Source organism: Strongylocentrotus purpuratus, unplaced genomic scaffold (assembly GCF_000002235.5).
Source record: "Strongylocentrotus purpuratus isolate Spur 01 unplaced genomic scaffold, Spur_5.0 spur5_scaffold_7, whole genome shotgun sequence".
NCBI lineage: Eukaryota > Metazoa > Echinodermata > Echinoidea > Camarodonta > Strongylocentrotidae > Strongylocentrotus > Strongylocentrotus purpuratus.
The window spans coordinates 12,157,440-12,180,788 of record NW_022145613.1 but is presented as its reverse complement, the minus strand read 5'-3'; the positions used below and the strand labels follow the sequence as shown (position 1 = coordinate 12,180,788).

Genomic DNA, 23,349 nt, shown 5'->3' with positions numbered 1-23,349 from the left:
CATGAGCATGTACAGATGTAGTACAATGAAATCGGTGAACTTGCTACAGATCAGAATTTGCTATGCACATGACATTTACTTCTCTCACATGACAGATACCATAGCAGTTTGACATTAATGTCCGTTTTATAGTTAAAAACTTTTACAACGCAGACCTACATCTTTTTATTCAGCCCCTCAAAGAGAGAAATTGAGAGGGTAAATGAGAGGCATGTTCTGTCAATACTGAGAGCCTTAAAGGTATTAACTATGTGTAGAACACTCTTCTGGCCTTTAACATAGGATATCATAGAAAAGAGAAATAGAGAAAAAGCCAAATGAACACCGAATAAACTTGGAAAGATGAAATCATATCACATCACTGAAATGAATCTACATGTCGATGTAACCACTTTGTGTATCCCATGAACTGAATAGACGCTGCTTAATATCAACAGCACATTAAATTCATCCCTTTCTAATATGTAATAGTGCTATAGCATGATTACCGGTACGCTAGAAATGCCTGTAATGGTGAGAACTAGGCCAACAAAATTTGTCCATAAAAGACTCTACATAAAGTTTAATATGCTAAATAAAAAAAAGTGTTGATGCGTTTTTGCCTCCTTCAGAATAATTTAGGGAAAGAGTTATAGCTGGGGTTATCATTCATAATGGTTCTAATGTTTACATCACCTACTACATGTAGTTATAAAAAAGAAAAGAAAAAAATGAAATCAAGAATCTCGTACAATTGTAAATGCAAAAGTTAACCGCAATGATGCCAATGAACATATATCTGGAAAATCCTTGATATTTTGCTCTTCCAAGATCAAGGGCATACACCTCTAAGCTACCAAGGAAATGAGGGTGAAATTTACAGGTTCTTTTTTTTTCTGCATACATATTCCCACTTGATAGATTATCATAACAGAACACATAATTTCATCCCATAAAATAAAAAAATTAAAAGAGGTAATCACTGCTAGAAACTAAAAAACAATAACTACACATGATCAAAACAAACCAATAAAAAAGAGTGTAAAAAAGATTGTTTCCGAAGTACATGCATATGTTTGCTTTTCTCAATCTCAATAAAAGCTGTAAATAAAGTATGTTATACAGTGAAATCACGTTATCACACTCTTTAGGAAATCCGAGGAAATCACCTTTTTTTATATCAAAACCTCATTATATCAGGGCTAAAATACCATACAGTATAAAGCAGGACACGCAAAATTACCTTGTTATAATGAGAGTTTTTTTTTTAAAGTGTTCTTTAAGAGGTTCTACTATACTAGAGCCAAATGGAGATGAACAAACACTGTGTTAAAACACACAACGAAAGTTAGATATTGAATTCATACATAGTAGTCGCATATACTCAGACATGCTATCTTGCCTCATTAGTATTGTTTATGGCATACACACCACTAAGACAAAGAAGTAATTACATTGGAATGTGATGGGTACTCATATACCCTTCTTCTTCAATATATTAATCAATTACCTCATTTTTTCGAGAAGAAAGAGGAAATTGCATCTCAGAAACGTTTCATAATGTATAATTTAGCTTCAATTAAATAGTCATCATAGGCATAGCAGCACACAAATAAAATCTAAAAGGTAACTAAAAATGTCAAGTATTGTAACAGTCCAGCCACTTCCACACATTACATGGTTGAATATCCCCAAATATATCTACCTTTGAATTACAATATAGTTAAACATTCAATTTGGATCGCAGTCATCCAACATTAACTTGATATGAAAAGATTAGAGTTTGTAGGTATGCTTGGGCACACACTAAATACAATAATTATATAAATATGAACCTGTCATCAGAATATGGATTAGAATCATGAATTATCAAAAGTGCTAAAATTAGGATATGCAAACAGAGAATATGCACCTTTTTTTCTTCAAAGTCAAGGAACATCCTTGAAAGCAAAATGTTACTCATCGAAGCAGACACAAAACACAGAAACATGACTAAGTAAAAGATGCTTTTGTAGGATTTTGTGGAAGGGAAAGTAATCAAGATGTATGGATACTGCAAAAGAAACTAAAAACTTGCTAAGTTTTCTCATTAACAAATAATCTATTGTATTATAAGACAGACATATAAAAGTCTAGCGGGATAAGATAAAATGCTTTAATAACAAAAGGAGAGATAGTTTAGTTTAGTGCTCAGCTTGAAGGGGGCGGAGGTGGGGGCGGGGCATTTAAGTGGGGAGGGGGAGGGGGCGCAACGTCCGGCATACCACCCTGCTGGTATGGCATGGGGGGCATGGGTGGCTGCATGTGGGGGCGGGACACCCCCATGGGGGGCATTCCTGGCATGGAGGGAGGGGGCACTGGTTGGGGTGGTGGAGGGGGCATTGCTTGGGCCCAGTGAGGGGGCGTGGGCTGCCCCCCTGCTGTACTTGAAGAGGCTCCCCCTCCCCCAGCTGCTGCTGCTGCTGCAGTGTAGGCCTGCAGCCAAGGGGGCAGGGCTGGTGAAGTGCTGCTTGCTGAACTTGCTGGAGGAGCATTGGCAGCAGCCGCGGCTGAACACATAGAAAAGAAGAGGAAATAAATTTAAAATGTATCCTGTTTTAATGCAGTGAAATCTTTCTTCACGTAATCAGATGGAGGAAAGTAGAACGTGCACAAGCCAACAAGGTACTACACACCAAATTGCATTTATGTGGCAAAAGAGCGAATACATCAGCGCCCCGTCTTACAACGAGTTGCAATTGATCCAAATTAATCGTAAGTTCTCCAATCAATCACAAGTTTGCAGTCTCCTATCTCTTAAATAAATAGTTGCGATTGATATCAACTCTTTGTAAGACAGGGCCCTGACCTATATTTTTATGTGGTAATTTATAATGATTCTTTCCTTGGAATAACAATCTTTTATTGACATGGTAAGTGAAATTGACCCAACTACTATAGATTCTCACTTGGTACCTACATACCAAAACAGAAAGCTATATCTACATAATTACTCCTGAAAGGAAACAAAACAAACTGACAAGTCATTATAAATACTTGTAGCTTTTCTTTCTACATATATTCATTGTTTTTATAGTTTCTGTTTAGGCTTTCATGTACATTAGTCAAGGATTTAAAAAAAAACAGAGTGGTCTTTGCCATCGCTATACAGGCAGGCTTGACTGCTTTAAGTGAAACGCACACAGTTGCAACAGGTTTTTATCTGGTGCTAGGTATGTCTTACCTGCAGCAAGCTGTTGCCAAGGAACAGCAGGAGCTGGCTTGGTTGTTGATGTGGTGGTCTCGGAAGTTGTGGCTGGAAACATGAGAATAACACAGACAAAATGTTAGTATCCAGTCTACAGGTGTAGATGAGGAAAATGGTTAAGAATTCACCCACAAGTCATATACATGTAAAGATCATTAGATCATTAAGCGCTCCTAAAGGTTCCGTCACATTTGACAGGGTAAACCAAAGCATTAAAAAAAAAGTAGAATACACTTGACATTTTGTATCTTATAACACACAGACAATTAAGTAGGCATATGACCTATGTTGCAAACAGCTACTTATTTTCATCCCACTAGCCATACTACCTTTACTTGTAAAATTGTTGTTAACTGACTATAATTTCCGGCATTAAAGATGAACAAGCCTTGGATAAAAAAAAGTTCAAACTGTTACTGTAAATATTAATTTTTTTTAAAACAAGCCTCCTTATCAAAATCTCTGAACAAAAAGACCTTCAGATAAACACGGGGTAAGCATTTGAACAATCCTCTTATACAAGAAATTAATTAGTATTGTAATAAAGCAGCTAACATCAAAGTCTTCTTGGTGAAGAAGTCAGAGAGAGAGAGAGAGAGAGAGAGAGAGAAAGAGAGAGAAGGAAAATGGTAACAGAGAAATACAACGTGATAACAGAGAAAAGCTAATGAGATGATTTAACAGGAGGTCAAAGAAATACATTTGCATTACCAACAGGCCTTCATTACAGCAAACCAAAATCACAACTTTCTTTTCAGATAATTTTATCAGTGACATAGAATGACATGAACTAAATAGATAAATAAATAAATAAGAAATAAATAAAATCAAAATGAAGCTTGGAGTTGGACTAAAACAAACTAGATAAACTCAAAAATAAAGTCAGCAAAACTCAGCATAAGTGAGCAAGAGATAGAGATATAAGGACTGTGTCATGACAGTAAAAAAAATAAAAACAACAGAAATGCATCAGCAGCTACCATTTATAAAAAAAAGTTGTATAAGAGCAGTTTGTGATTATCAGAAGACACAGAAGAAGACACAGAAGAAACCGCAAGCCGAAGACGAGGATGTCAAGATTAGATATCGAAACCTCATCTTTAATAGCTACATCATATTTTGCTTCACATCATTCTACAAGACATTGAGGGGAGGCAGCATGCACAAGACTTGCTCACTGATCTTAGTACATGGATAGTATATTGAGCCATGGCACGGGTGATGCCACAGACGGACATTTTACTTCTTCCTCTGCACCAAGATCCTTACAGAGGACAATAGGGCCCTCGTTTTACAAAGAGTTGTAATAGGCCATTTTTGTAATGTACCGGTAACCAAATTTAATGCAGTATGCAGTATGCAGTAAGTATTTATGAAGTGCCTCAATACAAATTATTTTATTCACCTGATCAGAATAATAGTATTTCAATAGACAGTATCCGAACTGCATATATTAATTGTTGCCAGGCAGGACAATCATTATGGCTTGACCTACCTAGCAACACTCAATATATGCAGTTTGCATTCTGACTATTGAAATACTATTATTCTTATCAGTTGAATGAAATAATCTGTATTGAGGCACTTCACAAATACTTATGCATTAGATTTGGTTACATTACGAAAATGGCCTATTAATCTCAGTGGATCCAAACTCTAGTATCAATCACAACTCAGTACATATTGTAAGATTGTGATTAAGACTTTGATTTGGATCAATGACAACTCTTTCTAAGACAGTACCAAATCGTCCAAGGTGTCCGAATTGCATAGTATATTTTAACCATCGTATTCTCCTGTATGAAGTTGTCTCAGTTCTGTCTTTCTGACAGAATTTTGGTTCAATGCCTTAAAAAACAGCTTTGGACGCTGCAAGAAATGCATGTTAATTTGCATGCCAAAATGGCGGCTGTGGCATCACCAGCATGGATCAATAAGCTATCCATGTTTTAAGAGATCAGTGGTGCAGCTAACCTGCCGCTGCCTGTTGAGGCTGCGAGAGGGCTAGGGCCTGTTGCAGGATAGCCTGTGTCTGCCATGGAGGCTGAGATGGGGGAGACGATGCTACCCCTCGGCCTGAAAACCAAGCACATTTGGCAGCAGATGTAAGGTGTGCTTCAGAGCAGGTAATTTGACGTCTTTACGATTTTTACGACACATGCTCTTACACTTAAACCTTAGTCACATTGCCAAACCAACTCAAAGCTGACTTTGGCCATTAAAAAAAGTATACATGTTTAGCGTCCCCGCTTGTTTCCTTTTTGGGGCTGCCTCTTATTTTTTATTATTTTTTTTTCTTCTTCAATGAATTAAAACATGAAAAACATGCTGCTAAAATGATCTATTTCTGATTTTAAAAAGGCAGGATGCTAAACATTTTTTTATTATTTGGCCTTAAAGACCGAGCCATAATTGGCTACAGGGGGTATTGTATAATTTTGTTCAGTCTGTCGTCGGCCTGGTATCGGTCTTGTTGGTGCAACTGAGGTAAAACCAACTTCCAAACTCCAACCCGGGACTATACCTACCCTTAACTCTACACAAAGCCAATCTCTTATTCCTCAGCTATTTTAAACACATAATTCTCATTTCCTCTAGGTTTTCTAACATGAGCCATCAATGAATTCTTTAAAAAAATCAAGCTTTAACAGTTGAACACGTTTTCAAATAAAAGGGTACTTGGGGAAAGAAACAAAATTTGAACATTGGAAAGGGCAATTCACAATTTAAAAAATCCAATAGTCTGAGAGTCTCATTAAAATTAAGTCCAAACAAGTTTCAAAGAACATTGCATGCATACATTTTTGAGAAAAATTTATTTTGATACAAAACCATACTTGAAATGGGCAATAATTTGGGAGCATATTGAAAAATAGGAATATTACTGAAATCAAATTTTGACCAGAGACTTCAACCAGCACAATGGTTTACAATTATCATGAAAGAGAAAGGATCGACCCCTCCTAAAATATAAGATTGAAACAAATTATTTTGTAACAAATTTAATCATCCCATTAATTTCGGTGACTTACTTGAAGATGAAATCTGCCACGGTGCACTTGTGGGGGGTTGTGGGGGCGGCTCACTGCTGGGTGGAGGTGGGGGCGGGGCTACAAGAAGAGATGGTGGAGGGACTGGTGCTGGGGCTGGAATGGATGAATGGGCAAAACAAGCTAAATCTTTATTTAATGTTTCAATCAGCAAATTCAGACACAAAGTCGTGATAGGTAGATTTGGGGAAAATGAAATAGAAAAACAATTTTGAACTGATTAAAAAAAAGTAATTTAAACCCAATTATTAATTTACTTTTAGCATCAGCGGCCAAAAGAGCCGAAACGGAGAAAACTAAGACATAAACAGAGATCTAGAGTTATAAGAACACAACTCACCTGGTGCTGGTGGATTAGGGGGTCCAGATGCAGGGGGGCCACCATGGTAAGCCCAAGGCGGCAGCTGTCCACCCCCACGAGGCGGGGGCGGCATCATGGGGTTAAATCCGCCAGATTGAGGGGGTCCTGGGGGTCCTTGGCCCATGTGAGGGGGCATCATGTTGGGCGGCATGCCACCAGGGGGACCGACGGGAGGGGGTCTGTTCATCCGAGGGGGGCGTGGTGGGCCCCCCATGAATGGGGGCTGGTTGTGATGGGGTGGTGGAGGACCATTGTTGGATGGTGGTGGGGGGCCTCCTTGATGAGGGAGAGGGGGCGGTGGACCCTGGCCCAGAGGAGGACGCTGCTGTGAGTGACCTGAGTTGAGCAGGGATTGGGGCTTGTTCTGGTTGCGGTTGTTCCATGGTACGTTCAGATGCTGACCCATCTGATCAAAAGAGACAATAAAGATTTTTATAATAATAATAATTACAGTGCTTATATAGCGCCTAACACTTACTTTGTCAGAAGTAATGACATCAAACTGGTCACTTTACAAATCATAATAAATGTCATGCTAAAATGTAATACATCATGCCAAGAATTCTTCATTTATATATCTCTTGTACACGTTCGTAAGATGTATTGTACATCAAAAGTTAGGAATTCATCTTGTTTTTCAACATACTTACACTTATTCTTTGGGGTTAGTTCTCCTCTTAATCAAATTAGTTTTTTTAAATAAAAAATTACTGCCTCATTTTACAGCAACAGCATGTTCCTCATAATTTATATCTTGATTTTTACCTTCTTGATTCGTAAGATTTGATTATCCCAGTATAACCGGCTGGCAATAAGCCTAATTTACCGTTACCTTAGACAGCCAATCAGAGCTCGTTATATGTGCCACTTGTTCCTTTTAGTTTCCGTTTATATTGTTTGATTTCGGCTTTCTGTTTCATTCTTGCATTTTACTCTGATGAGTGCAAGACGAAAAAGCTTCAGTATGGCTCTTTTCAACGCGATTCTCTGATTTTGTAGTACCAATCATCTTTTCAATATCTTGATTTATACATGTATAGTATAGCAAAAACAGGAACACTCTCCAAAGGACCACACCTCTGTAAAAAAAAAAAGAAGGGGCACACTCACCAGTGGGGGAGGGTGATCAAAATTGTTCCCCTGCCCTCCTGGCCCTCCTGGAGGCATCATGAAGGGGCGGTTGGGAGGGGGAGCCGATGACATAGGGGGCGCGGAATGCCTGGGGGGTGGTCCACCACCACCACCACCTCCATGTCCACCTAAGCTGCCCTTCGGTGGGCCTCCCCCTCCTCCTCCTGGCAAGGGACCTTCCCCCAATTCAGCCATGAGTGACAGGTACTGGAGAGAGATGGAGATCAACATGAGACGAGATAGAGGGATGGCTTGATAGTGGAGTCACTTTCATTGTTTGTTTCCTTTTTGGCCACTGCCTTCCACATTTTTAATAATTCATCTTATGTATTGTCATACATTTGTCTGTTTATATATATATATGTATTTTTATCTCTTGAGAAATAATTGAAACTAAAAATGAAACTGATATTTGGGCAAGAACACTTCTAGATAATTTAAACAGATTAAAGGTAATAATGATAACAATATTCAGTTTTTATATAGCGCTGAATACATCTCGGACGTCTCTCAGCGCTTTACAGATATACTATTACCCCGTTCATTAGATTCAGTGCTTGCCCGCACACAATGTATGCACAATCATACCAATCATTTAGTATTTTTATGAGTAATTGATTTGTAACAAATCTACAGAGTTTATTACAGGTACTTTATGTTTGCACTGAAGCTTTGGATGAAGTGTAACGGACAGTAATTATACATTCCTTTTACCTCTGAGTCCATTTTGGCCTTGTCAGCCGAGTTGACTATGGGCTGGGACATTGGACCGCGGTCGCCCGTGGCTTTCTCCCTGCAATCGGCTGCGATGTGACCGGCCGAACCACACAGGGAGCAGAGGATGTTGTTGGTGACGTTCTGTTTCTCTGTACACTGCCAGGTACGATGCTCCGTCGAACCACAGTTGGAGCACCTAGAGTAGGGTGCAGAGAAGAATTTCACAATAAAATTTGTAGACGAGGTGTGGAGGTTGTGGTACAGTGGCGTAGGAAAACGCCAGCAACCGCGGACCACTCCATAGAAAACTACCTCAAACCGCGGACGTACCTGCAATAGGGGACCGTCCACGGTTGCGATACCGGTTCCGCCGTATCAAATTTACGACGTAGGGGGCGTTTTAATATTAGATGTTACAGCATGTAGGCAACATCGACTGGATCAGTCCGATGTGTATCGCGAAATGTCACAGCGCCCCCTTTTGACTGCGCAGGAGAGGCGCTCGCTACCTGGATCATCCCATAGGAGGTACGTCCGCGGTTTGATGTAGTTTTCTATGGAGTGATCCGCGGTTGCTGGTGATTACCTACGCACACACACACACAAGTACTAAACTTGGTCCACGGTTGACGCCATTTCCCTGTATGGGTGTTCATTTATGTGTCTTTCAATTAAAAGATTTAGGGTTCGAATCCCAGCAAGGCACTACCGTTATTTGGGAAGACATTAACTTACATTTGCCACTCTTTATCCAGGTGTAAATAAGAACCTGATATGCTGGAGTGCATTAAGATAACTCTATTGTAATCCCAGGAATCAGCATGACTGGCTGCTTTGCACAACGAAAGAGTTGGTACAGAGCTATCATCAATAGTGATCTGTCAGTTTATGACAAGTTCAGTGACCCTGTCAGAATTCTACATCAAGTGTCTCTCCACAAGTACCTCGGTCTTGAGCATTTCATATCCTGTTGCTCCACATTCTGCCATTAAATCATTAGAGCTATACAAACACTCAAAGAAAAGGTGACTTACCTGAGCATATCTTCATCCCGGAGTGTTCCGTTGAGACGAGCAAGCTCTCTCAGCTGCATCCTCCTCAGATCATTCTGACCTTCTGGAGTCTCGATACCTTGCTTGATGATCTCTTGAATCTACAAGAAGGAAAATTAGACAAATCATACATATAATGCAAGGACTGGAAAAACCTCCCACAGGACCCAGCCCAATACCCCTCTCTTGATGCCTTCAAGGTCTTCTTGAGTGGGATGCCTATGTAATATCTACAAGGAATGTTTTTATGTACACATGTATATATGCACCAGCACAACAAGAACAAAAAGTTAAAATGTGGAAATGTGGAATAACAGGATATGTGAAAGTCTCCACATATACACACACAATCAGGGTGTTTATCTTCATCACCTTGAAGCAGCACTTACACTGGAAGAAGAAGAATTGCAGCAAAAAGTTTGATTTCATTCACTCACCACCATCATAAAATGTTGATTCAAATCACTCATTTTTTCTATTGTCAAGGAGATTTCATGTTCTTGAAGTGGAACTTATGAAAAGTCTAAAATACTTCAATTTCTGCTTTTGAATAAATTTTACTTTAAGGCTACAAATGGCTCTCCATAATTTTTAAGTCCAACTGAGAGTTAAGTTTGACTTAGGATCTTTGTGAAACACCTCCCTTGTTTCCTTACCTGAATGACTGCTTTCTTGACACTTTCAGCATTGTTAGCTGTCACGAGGGCATGGAGAGGTTCGTCTTCTCCGGGTAAGGGTTGTCCGTCTTTACGCCCGACCTTGCCCTCCTTGACCGACCCCTTGCCTCGGATCATGATCTTGGTGGTGGTGTCCTTCTCAAGCTTCTTCAGGGTGTTGCCACTGAGGATGAGGGTTAATGAGGGGTCAGAAGAAGTTATTAGCATTTTCATTATAGAGTACCAAAGCTGTGACATCATAAAAATCTATTTCAAGAATTTCTCAATTTTTACTTCATTTTCTAAAAGAATATAAAAAATAATGTCTAAATGTTGAAAACCAATTGAATATGTTAAGTATTGGCTGAGTTATGACCATCTGAATAAATAGATTTCCTGTAGGAACTCAGTGTTATTGCTCTAGTTCGTAACCAGAGCAATATAACACTGAGTTCCAGGATAAGTGTCGCTTGACGCCTGGCAATGTCTCCAAGCTCAGTCATACACGGTGTGTTGACTCATCACTCGGAGACTAAAACAACACTACCTGTATGTCCGGATTTCTGTTTGGACTTTGAGGAAAATATGTATGTCATATTTAGTTTTAAAAACGACATTGTTAATTTTATTTGTGACATATTCACAAGCACGAATCGGCACCTTCAACTGCACCTCGCAGTAAAATAAAAGTCCTTCCCGTGTGGGTTTTATAACGCGGACCTGGCTTGCTGCCTACAGAGTCAAAAAAAAAAAATCGGCCCCCAAATAGGGGTGCGCTTATACAGAGATTTATGGTATATGTTATTCAAGGAAATATTCCACATATTAACCCTCCACTATTGTCACTGACTCCCCCCACTATCCTCTCTCATCCCCTCCCCCTCCCCACTTGGTAGTGGTCACTCATAGCTCACCGAGGTCCAATGAGGAGACCGACAAAGTTGATGTCAGGGTGCTGGTCCTGGGGGATCATGACCCGGTCACTCACTCGCTGGACAGGAGGTCTGAAAATTGATAAAACAGATATATTTTTGGAATTAATTACCATTCCAACACTGATCAGGTGGAATTATTCATGAATATTGCAAGCAGTTTCAATCAATGTCATACACTGACCACAATAAGTAAGGCGACACCACACATGCCTCAAAAGTTAATTTCCCCCAGAATATAACATAAATCTACCCTAAAAATGCCTTTCTTCATGATTTTGTTCTACGGAGGGAAGGGGTTATGGCCGTTCTCCCCCTCCAGGGATGCCAACCTTTCAGAGCACAAATCCGTAATCATAAGGCTAAAAATCCGTAATTGGGAGACAAAATCCGTAATTTTCTGCGCGACGCAAATTTTTCTGCACGCTGGCAAGCGCAGCTCCCGCAGGCAAGCGCGATAGCACAACAAGTTAAATAAAAGTAACATAGGGTCTACCTGTTCATTAGTTGGTGTTACACGATGCATTTCCATTTCTTACTGTATTCTTCTTTAAAAGTCTGTAACTTCTTGCCACGCTTCTTAGTTGTGGAAGACATGATGATTGATATCTAAATCCAACCAACATGAGTTCAGATTGTCGACGAAAATCGACGAACGCTGTGACAGCCTGTGAGAAATCCGACAGTGTACACGGCGCTAGCGTAGCGAGGCCTGGCGCTGGGCGGGCGGTAGCGGCGCGGCCAAGAGAGGTATTTCACCCGGCTCGCGAAGCACATGTTGTATGCACATGTATGCACTGAAAGGGGTGTGCTAGATAACAAATTTTCCAATCGGAAGCCCTGTGGGATTTCTATGCATGGATTCAAGGATGGCTGCGCTGCAATAGTCAAAAGTACGTGCTAAACCTTAAACGTGCTAAACCTTAAAGTGCTAATTTTGAAAATCGGCAAAATCTGCAAAATCCGGAATTTATGGTATGAAAATCGTACCGCCCGTAATCGGCCGATTTCCCGTAGAAATTACGGGAAATCCGTACTAGTTGGCATCTCTGCCCCTCCCTCCCCTCAATCAAGCTATGTAAATATCACAATCACAATAACCGGAGAATCGCGTTGAAAAGAGCCATACTTTTCGTCTTGCACTCATCAGAGCAAAATGCAAAAATGAAACAGAAAGCCGAAATCAAACAATATAAAATAATACAAGCATCCAAACAAATCTCAATAACGTTACCCCAAGTTTGAACTTACTTGTAATCTGCAGGAGGCTTGTACTCGGGGTTCATCGTGATGGCATCCTGGATCATCTTGTGACGATCTTCCTCTAGCTTCTTGCGCATCCGATACTCCCTCGTGTTAAGACGCTTGCCCTCATGGTTGTAGATAGGCTCGGGAGAAGGAGACCTTAAGGATGAACAAGAGAAGAAAAGAGGCATACCCCCATCAAATAGAGCTTCATTGGAAGGGTAGATGCAACAGTGTGCACGACAAAACATTGCTGGAAGTCTTTCTGTTGTCCCACATATTGAACTACATGTATGTAAAAGAGGCATACGCCCATCAAACCCTAAGTATACAGCTCCGTTGGCAGGGTAGCTAGATACAACAGTGTGCATGGCAAAACATTTCTGGAAGTCTTTCTGTTGTTGTCCCACATATTGATCTACATGTATGTTTGAATAGTAGAAATTCATTGGTAGTCCTTTAAATAGTGAATTCACTTTTTTATATCTAACATTAATATATCTTCCATAGTGTGTGGAGCAAAACTTTGTGATATGATTATTAACCTTGAAAGTAATAAGGCTTACACAAGAAATTAGGAGTCTGGTGTCCCAAATTTCGGGACTACAATCACAACTGTTTGTTACTAAAAATAAACATCACAACCAGGAGTACTTCATTTAATGGCAGTCAAGCTGATCTTTCACAGCTGTCATTAAGAAATAATTAAAACAAAAAGACCACCTGTAAAAATAAAGAAGCAATTTCTGCTACTTTGACCAGGTAGTACCGTATATGTACATGTATGTCACAAATTCAAAATGTAATGAGTTAATCATTTATAGTGCTACAGTTTACAGAGAGATGCATCAGAACTACAACTTCAAGTTTGTTTTGTTATTGCTCATCTTGATATAATTTCACAAAAGAAAACTAGCTTTTCTTTAATAGTCAATACTGCAAAATATTAACAATGAATTTTGGCAATTCACCCGTGGCACTATAAGGGTTAATGATCTGGGCCCTGTTTCATAAAACTTGTTTATTAATGATAATTTACGATGACTGATATAAGATAACGAACTCCTTGATATTTGATTGGTTTGAGTAAATTTGTTACAGAATTTTGGCACTTGTTATTTTTAACAAAATTTATGAAACAGAGCCCATGAATTAGATCATTTCGATGCAATTAAACCCAGGTTTTTAAATAGGCATGCAACTCATGATTTAGAGCGAATTGTCCATACTTTCATACTTTATATTGGGAAGGGACCCTAATCCAGGTATAGGAGGGAAAAAAGTGAACAAATTGGATATTTTTCCTTTAAAGTTGAACCTTCTGTAAAATCTTTCTACAAAGAATTGCAAGTGAATTCTTTTAATATCTGTAAGGACATCATGTCAAAACAAAAAGTACCTTTCATGGTAATACTACTACTACTACTACTACTTATAATAATAACTTTCATTGTTTATTAAAACTGTAATAATAATAGTGGCTACTTGTATAGCGCACAGGTCCACCTTCGATGCTCATGATTTTTAGCATAAAATGATAAACTTGTGTAGCTATTTTGTCCCATACATTACCAACCACATCTACGATTTTCTTTAAAAGTATTTTTTTAATGACTGCATCACGTCCATAGCCAAAGTAGAGCTACAGGTAGAATCAGACCTAATAGCAAGAAAATTTGCACTTTTGATGGCAATCTATGTTTATGATTCCATGAAAATTGGTAACATATATGGGACAGCAAATGAAAGAAATCCTTTGGGCTTGCTCATAAGGATTTCCTTCATTTCAAAACAATCCTTAAGGAATACAATGTACATCTTCAGAGACCACATACTCTGAGCATAAGGCTAGTCGATTAAATTTTGAGGAAAAGAAAATGGTTTTAAATATGATAATGAATTGATCAGGTAAACAAGGTGGAACACAAATTAGCAACTCTACACACTATGAACATGACGGACAATGAAAGCGGACAAAATATACAGTTCCTCAGGTAGACAAAGGAACATCCCTTCATTGCTATTAATATGTAAACATGTGTAGAACAGGTGTCACATGCATATTCACCTGTTCTACACATTTTTACATAATAGCAGTGAAGGGATGTAACTTTGTCTACCTGAGGAACTGTATATTTTGTCCGCTTTCTTTGTCCGTGGTGTTCATAGTGACAAGTACATGTACCTTGCAAATATATCTTCAATTGTAATTGCAAAGACTAATAATAAGTTATTACATTCATGTATCTGTTATCAAAAGGGAACTTCATGATTCTTCTCCAAGTTCTCCATAACATAAATGATAGGTAACTGGAATGGATTGCTAAATTCTTAGTCATCTAATGAATTTCAAAATCATATATTTGTTTTCACAAACATTCACTGTTTCTCTTCATTTTTCTGCCTTTCTTTCAAATACGGTTAACTCTTGATAACTCATATTGTCCTAAAGTCCAAATCAATCAACCAAACTATGTGTTATTTACACCTCTGAAGTTGAATTTTGCAAAGATTAAACCATTTTTTGTGATTTTCTATAGAAATGTATCATTATAAGAGCAAACTAATAACAAGTATCAGGATCATGTGACGAAATGAAAAATAAATATGCCTATCTTCAAATAAAGTGAAAATCCATCTGCTAGCTGCATTTCAAAATGTTTATCTTTAAAAGACAATATCTGGATTTGACCAGAGTTCATACTTTCTTTAAATTAGCTCCAAGATAAAAAAGAAAATATGTGGGAAGAAAGTTCAATACATTACGGTACATGTATCTAAGGCCTTATTTTGGGCATAATATTGAAAATGGTCTTTACGAAAATTTGTATAAAATGTATCCCTAAAAAAAAATCTGTATAAGAAAAGTTGTGAGTTACAGGAAAGAAAACAAAACAACTAATGATTTGAATTGTTATCTCGAGATTTGCTTTCATCCTGTCAAACACAACGATTTTGATGTCCAAGCCTGCTTGATACCAAATGGCGAGGTCATCTTTCTGGCATGGCCCTAGCGGAATTCACCTGTCGTGATTGCTAGCTACAAAAATCATTGCTCTCATGTTAAAATACATCTAGGCATAAATAAACACATCAAAGTGTGCAAAACATTGTGTGAGAATATACATACACATGTACCATGTGGAGGGAAAAGTTAGCAACAGTTTGCAATATGGTTTGTAAATAATCAATGCAAACGTGTATATCATTGGAGAGAATTTTGGTTAAGATTTAATCAGGCGTGAAAAAAACAGGGAGAAGATCGTTATGATTTATCATGTGATTTGGAGAGAGACAATGAAATGGGTTATTTGCTTTTCCTACACATAACCTGTCAATTTCTGCTAGATAAAAACATACATGAAATGTGTCATAGCATGCATTCAATAGATATTGACAGCAACTATACTTGTTCCAATTAGATAACGGATGAAAACCTGTGAAGTACACATTATTAGTTTTGCCTGCTGCAAATGTAGCCTGTAGATGATATTAAAGTAAGATGATATGCTAACTACACAAATTGATATTAAGGGTATGTCGAATAATGGGAAAAGGTAATAATATACCTCCAATAAAAGATAATTTTTTTATTATTATTCTTTCAAAGATATTCATGGCTACCAGAATGTAACAGAACATGATTATAAAATTTAAAAATTGAAGGAAGTAAGCATCGCTATCTTATCTTCCATAATAGTAGCACACTTGATCTAATTATCATTCAACTGTAATCATTTTCCAAAAGTAGAAACCAGATTAACGACATAGTATCCTGTTAGTACTGGATTAGTGCTGCAGTCAATCTCATAACCACCAATGGCGATGGCAATAGCGAACATGTGTCTAATTTCTGTTTTTTCATACGGGAAACATTCTTCTTTTTTTTTTATCAAGATTTTTAAGGAAAGAACAGACATTTGAATTGTGCAAATCCAATTTCAAGGATTGAGTATTTGTTTTTTTAATCAAACCTCATTTCAAAGAAGCTACTATTAAATTTAAAAAAAAAATTGTTGGTTTACTGTATTGGGTTACATCTAATCCTAAAATAATTTCTGCTTCTCATATTTTGTTTGCAGCAGCATGATTCATACTGCAAAACTGGTAATTTTCCTATTATTTTTCCCCACTGAAAATTAGTAAAAACATTGGGTTTATTTTTTTTTAATTGGTGCTGCAAAATTACTTGCTCATGCATTACTTATCCTATATGTATATGATAACAATGGTGCACACACAAAAAATACACGATAAGCATTGTTTCTTAGTTACTGGTACACTTACAATACTTTGTTGTGAGAAGATAGTCTCAGTATAAATAAACAAATATTTTTACAATAGAGAGAGCAAAATAATAGTCCTTTGAATGAGTTAAAGCAGTCACCCGAAGAAATTATGTGTGGATGGAAAGATTTTCTCTTGAAAAACACAAATAATTTGCTGAAAAATCATCTAGATATGATGGAAAGGCGTAAAATGCTTTGTGGCTAGCTGTCGCATGTGACTTCACAAATCTTGGCGCTCTACGGAGGACCGCTGAAGGCAGAAAATCGGGATCTCAAAATCAACATGTTGAGAGATGATTACCACGGGTCCCAAACAAATATTAAAGAAGGAAAGTGTTATATTTTATCAGTAAGGCTTCCCTTTCGCAATGATATGAATTTCGCATCAATTCATAACACTTTTGATTCTTCGGTCGACTACTTTAAGGATTCTTCAATCTGGTCCAATTAAGTTCATGCTTCCTGGAAGCCTTTAAAAGAATGCCTCCTCTTATAAAATGTAGATGTGAGTGATAAAAATGCTCACCCATTTTTAAATCAAACTTTTGATAGTCCTTGGAAACAGTTTTCATTTGTCCTTTTTTTTCTTTCTAAAATCCAATTTAGCCTTCAGTTTTTAATTAAGTCCAACTATTTGGTACCATTTAACAACTGTACATACACTATTTACATTTGGTCGAAGTTACAAAACAGCAATTATAAAAGCCCACTTTCCTGAACAGAGTTCACAAAATAATAAACTAGATCAACTTCTTTTCCCCTAGGCCAGAGTCATCACAGCTTTCCTTTGAACCGGGGCCCAAAGTTTGAAAAACCTGTAAGGCCCCTGTGCCCCAATAAATTAATTTCTACATGTGGGACAAAAGTACAGATTTTGCATTAAATTTATAAATACCGGTACCTACATACATGTAAACTTGGTTTGAGAAGATCATAAAGATGTCTCAAATCTGTTAGAATCCATTGTTTTAAAAATCCATTTTAATTCATAATAGTGAATTTCTCTGAGTGTTTCCTTCTCAAACATGTAGCTTATACTGTATGTGCACGATGGGAATCACAATCGCAGCTTTTCGACTGCGATCGCAAACACGATTACATGGACTTACACATTTTTTTTAGAAGAAACCACTTCCAAAATCACTTCGAAATGGACTTTAAACAGCACAAGCCAAGTTTAAGGTACATGTATGTATAAAGTGAATGCAGAATCTATAAATTGTTGTTGCACATGTAGAGATGAATTCATCGGATGAAAGAAAAAAATTCAGGGGCGCTCACGGTAAGAGCCCGGTTTACAAACTGAAACGACAGAGGCCTATTCCAAACACATAATCTTATCACATACCTGTAAGCTTGTGCTGGGAGTGTGAATAAATAATCACACGCCTTTAGAACATCATTGAAATTCAATGACAAAAATATAGTTAAAAGAGGATGCTTACAATATCCATTAGAGTGAAAGAAAAGAAGAAAAATAATCAAAATAAGAATGGAGTTACGGTTAATGAAGTCTTAGACAAACCTATCCTCAACATTGGGCGGCACTCCAAGCTCTCCTGTTCGCAGTTTACGGCTCAACTCTTCTATCTGCAGATGTACTGTAGTGGGTAAAGTATGGTTAGAAAGGAGACGAAAGATTGGGTCATACATGTTCATTGATCAGTACGCAGTATATAAGGCAATACTTGTTGCCTGATCTTTATCAATTAATACAAAGAAACTTTGTTTAGATTGTAATGCAAATAATCAAGTAGCATTACTCAATTTTGAGAATAAATCACATGGGTTTATTGATTTCCTAAATTATCTAGGAAGTGAAGAAAGATGTATTTTCTCGGTGAAGAAATGAAGAAAACAAAATCAAGTAAGTCCATTGGCAAACTAACCTCAATGGGCATCAATCATCTCATCAATCATCTATTATGTAAGTACATGATGAAGTGACTGAGTGCAAGAAGGTAGGGGTGGGGGGGGGGGGGGGGGGTGGGCAAATTTTTGAAATGTGTATTGAATTATTTTGATATGTAATTATGAGAGAGGGGGTCATTGCATAGCACATGTCAACACAAGTACCTCACATGACATTCTAAAATTAAAAATCTTGGGCAGGTGGGTGAATTTTGTGTGTGTATGTTCTGTGCCAGACTGCCAGTACTTCTACTTCCAGGTTCATGCCTTTACACTGCAAAACACATGTTTATAATAAAGATTGTATATAGGTTTTTACGATTGAATTAATTTCTGAATAAAAAATAAAAATTGCTGTCTCATTAGAAATCAATACGTTTCCATTTCATATGACTTTCAATAGAATTATAAGCAGATAATTTCATGCAAAATGATGAATACAGATAGGTTCTTGAAAATCGGTGACAATAAATAGCAGTGTTTGGAGAGGAGAAGAAATCACCACCACCGACAAAAAAGATGTGCTGAAAATTCATTTTAATTTTGGTAAATGGAACAGTCAAATATTGCCTAAGAGACATACATGTAGATATGAAAATCATCCATATAAACAAGCAATTCAATAAAAAAATGAAATGGTCAACATATGATTCTAATGAAGATATCATAAAGTCAATGTACATGTACATGTAATATAACAAGCACTGTGCAAAGTTTAACAAGGTTAAAGGGAGCAATAAAAAAAATGGCACCTTCTATTAGAAGATACAATTCCAAAATGCATAATGAGGAAAAAGAAAAATTGTGTGAAAGAGAGGGATGTAAATATCAAAAGCATTCTTGACAACGTAGAATCTTGTTACAATTGGGCAGGGACAAACTGTACCTGCCAACCTTCCACAGCAAAAATTAGGAATCTCTCAAGGCAAAATTAGAAATAAAAGTCTACTTTATATACTTTTCACACAGAAAATTTGAGAAAAAGAGAGGAAGCTAGGGTTCAAAACAATAGCTTGAAGGCCAATAAATATAAAATCATTCCTCCAAAATAGGAAATGATTGGCAGCTACACTTACACTGTATGCAAGGGACGATGAACATGGGACTAAGCCAGCAATTATTGTTAAAGTAGCTGTGCAAAGATTTTAAAAACTACATGTAACTTTATTTTCATTATTGCAAAGGTGAAATTTTGATAGGGCAATTTTATCAAAATTCAATGCTTGGAAACATTCACTTAATGGAGGAAATGTATTTATAATAAACACAGATTTTCGAATTAGAAAGTCTTGAGCAAATGTCCTGTAATGTTCTGTCATATACTATGTATTTTGAGAATACAAAAAAAATCCGAGAGACTGAAAAATTTGTTAACTTATCTTACCTTGACCTTAGTTTAGGTTGTGTACTATGAGACCTGTTATTATTTATGCAAATAGTATTCAGCGTACAATTTTGCTCAACATATCAACTACTGCTGCAAATACTTCTCTAAAGAAATAAATTAAATCTTTGCAACAAAAAATGATGCAAGAATATAGACACAAGCTCAGAATAAGCCATCTTTCCACAAAGCGTCACATCTGAAAACGTTTTGACTGTGTAAAGAGTTGTTTCAACTTCTGCTAAAGCACATTAGTACACATCCAACATTCAGGAGATGATTTTCATTTGAAAACCCATGTACAAGTAAAGAACCTATTTGTACATGTATGTAAACATGAAAAGAAAAAGGGTAAAACAATCAATCCGAGTATTAAGGCAGATCAAAAGAAATTCACAGACTGCATAGATAAGATTTTCCTGCTCTTTGGAAAGACATTCCTTGCAAAGATTGAATATCAAGCTGCAATATTTCAAATAAAGGTATTAGGGAATGAGGATGTGGGTGAACATTCAAGCGAGAAGAGGAACAATTTGAGTGCTACTCACATAAGACTTGAGTTTCTTGCTCCTTAGACAGGCCAGAGGGGATGACAGTAGCTACTCCAGGGGCAGCCTTGGCGTCTTCCCCTCCCCAGCGGCTTCTCTTGCGGCGCTTGGAGTCCACTGCTTGCTGCTGCTGCTGCTGCATGGGCCAACTGGTAGATGTCTGCATCAGAGCTGCATTGAAAAACACGAGATATAATAATAATTAAACATTAATTACAGAGGCTTCAAAGCCCATAAGTATCTTTAAGTCCAGATGAAAGTATCAATAACATAGGAATACCTCATTTCGATTCATGATGATACATGAAAATATGCCGTGCCGACAGCCTCCCTAATCCACCCCCGCCCCCACAATGGTAGTGGATAACAATTTTGAAAACAGATCGTAATCAAGGGCAGTTCTCTTCTCTTCTTCTTCCCCTTTTTCCTCTTCCAACCCCTTATTCCCCTCCTCTTTCTTTGCTTCTGCTCTTCCTTTACATTGTTTTTCCTCATCCTCTCCTTTTTTCTCTTCACTTCTTCCTCCTCCCCTTCTCCTATAGTTATAATACCCCTTTTCAGCTTTCCTCCATTTTTTCCATTTTTTCCTCATTCTTTTTCTTTAACCTTGACCCTGGCCCAATTCTTTTTCTTCTTTAACTCTGCCTCATTAATTCTGGAATTAGTCTTACAGGTAAACTGAAAGAAAAATTCAGAGACGCTCACAGCTCAGTCACTCCTTTCGGCCCTCCCCCCGATCCACACACCTTGTTGGCGGGGAAAATCGCAACTGATCTCCCCCACCTTTCTTTATCCTCTTTTTTATACCTTTCCCTTTCTCTCTTCTTCCCTTTCCCTTCCCTTCCCTTCCTTCTCTCTTTTGTAAGTTGCTAAGGGGGGGGGGGGCAAGGCCTTCTTCCCTTTCTTTTATTTTCTTCTTCCTCCTTTTTGTAGGGTGTCTGATCGCGCACCCGATGTTGTGTGCTAAAATTCTTCCCATAGAGATTACACGCATCCCTATGCAGCCTACGTGCATTGCGCGACCATGCAAAAAAAGTCAATTTTTTTTTTCCAAATCGAGATTCAAACCTTTATCAGTTGTGATCCTGAAGGTGATAATCAATGAATGAGGTGTCATATGAAAGAGCAGGTGAATTCCAATATTTCCAAAGGGGCGTAGCCCCCGAAATTCTAAAAATATCTTGGTCAAAACAGCAATTTAAACATTGTGTCCTGGCTAACTCTGAGGTTTGTCACTTTTGAGATATGACGCCCCGATCGATAAGTAGTCCCAGTCCTAAGGAACAATTCTATGTGATTATATTTTCGCTAGCCCCCAGGGATCACAACTGATAACAGTTTAAAAATACCCTTCTCGCTATTTGGTGGATCAGCTAATTAGGAGGCGTGCGCTCCGCTCAGTCCAAACCATGGTTACATCGCGTAACATCTCCGCGCGCGAACGAAACCCCAAATTATAGTGACTGAAATTATGGTTGGCAATTCCCTCGATAAACCCGGAAGTGAATACACGTTATAGTCAATGGCAATATCGCGGAGACAACGTGCGTTGTCTCCGCGATATTGCCATTGACTATAACGTGCATTCACTTCCGGGTTTATTGTGCGACGAACGCCAACCATACTAGTCAATCGCACATGTCGCGGAGACAGCGTAGCTCAAGCTGCAAGTCGCGGATTGGCTTAGCAGCATGCGTACGATATGCATACGCTTGCATATCGCGCGATACAGCTGTTTGGCTAAATTTAGCAAAACAACATCACTCTGCGTGGACGTCTTTTTCGTCGATTTTGACTAAAATGATATGAATATACCAGCGTGTTGGAGGGGCTGTAACTTTTGATAGAAACATCGGTGAGACTTGAAATTTGAAATGTATTATTCTGATAACATTTTTTATTCAAATATCAAACAAAAATGGTGAAAAACGATCCCAAATTGAAAATTGAAAAATCGTTCAGACACCCTACTTTTTGTTCTCTTTTAGCTCTCCTCTCTCCCTTTTCCTTCCCCCCTTTTTTTTTGACTGGAAGGGGGGGGGGGGGGAGAGGCAAAGGCCGTTTGGCCCCCCCCCCCCACCATTCCACAGCTTGTTGGTGAGAAAATTGCAACTGATATCCCCCTTCTTTCTCTTTTTCTTTCCTTCCCTTTATTTTCTCTTTTCTTTTTCTTCTTTTCCTTTCCTTCCTTCTTTTTTTGTTGCTCGGGCGGGGGCAAGGCCCTTTCAGCCCTCCTTTCTTTTCTTCTTCCTCTTCTTTCTTTCCCTTTCTCTCCTCTTTTCCTTTCCCTCTCTCTCCCTCTCTCTCTCTCTCTCTCATTTTTTTTGTCGCCTCCCCCCCCCCCCCTGGATCAGCGCTGCAGTTAGCATGGTGTGCATTGTCCTGAAAAATATGCATAACAATAGAATTACCGGAAAGTAATCTTAAAATTCTTACGCTCAATCGTTTGGCGCTGACCGGGCAGAGGGTGGTGAGCGGCTGTCACAGGTCCGGGAGGGGCTTGGGCCTGCTGTGGGCGGGCGGTCATCCCGCCATGATCCCGTTTCAGTATGTTCGCCGTCACTCTTGCGGCTGCTTCACGGGCTGCGTTCAACATCGAGTCATTTCCAGACGACTTTACTCCTACGCGAGCTCCGCCGCGTAAGCATGGGTGTAGAGCTCCAAGAGGAACACTGTTTGCACCCGTTCCTGCCATATTTACGTTGTAATTATCTTCCCACAGGTGATAATTACAAGAACAACGTCGGATGTTTCATCCAGCTTTTACACTCCAATATGGCGTTAGCTAAATCACAAAATGGCTAGTTAACTGTACTTGTCGACAGAGGGCGCTTGACTACTACTAGC

General features: G+C 38.4%; 1 protein-coding gene across 4 annotated transcripts; it reads right to left on the bottom strand.

Annotated features, from left to right (window-relative positions):
• Positions 1–145: 145 nt before the first annotated feature.
• LOC754661 (splicing factor 1) lies at positions 146–23,317 on the bottom strand. Of its 4 annotated transcripts, XM_030973852.1 has the most exons (14): positions 22,939–23,317; positions 20,503–20,673; positions 18,185–18,260; positions 12,377–12,529; positions 11,108–11,197; positions 10,194–10,377; positions 9,520–9,638; positions 8,483–8,681; positions 7,748–7,975; positions 6,617–7,043; positions 6,259–6,372; positions 5,201–5,302; positions 3,203–3,274; positions 146–2,528 (listed from the first exon to the last, which is right to left on the bottom strand). In XM_030973852.1, the coding sequence occupies exons 1-14, from the start codon at positions 23,195–23,197 to the stop codon at positions 2,170–2,172; spliced, it is 2,553 nt and encodes an 850-aa protein (XP_030829712.1). In that variant the 5' UTR covers positions 23,198–23,317; the 3' UTR covers positions 146–2,169. The 4 variants fall into 4 exon arrangements, with proteins under 4 accessions (XP_030829712.1, XP_030829714.1, XP_030829715.1 ...); XM_030973854.1 differs by lacking the exon at positions 5,201–5,302; XM_030973855.1 differs by lacking the exons at positions 5,201–5,302; positions 6,259–6,372.
• Positions 23,318–23,349: the final 32 nt, after the last annotated feature.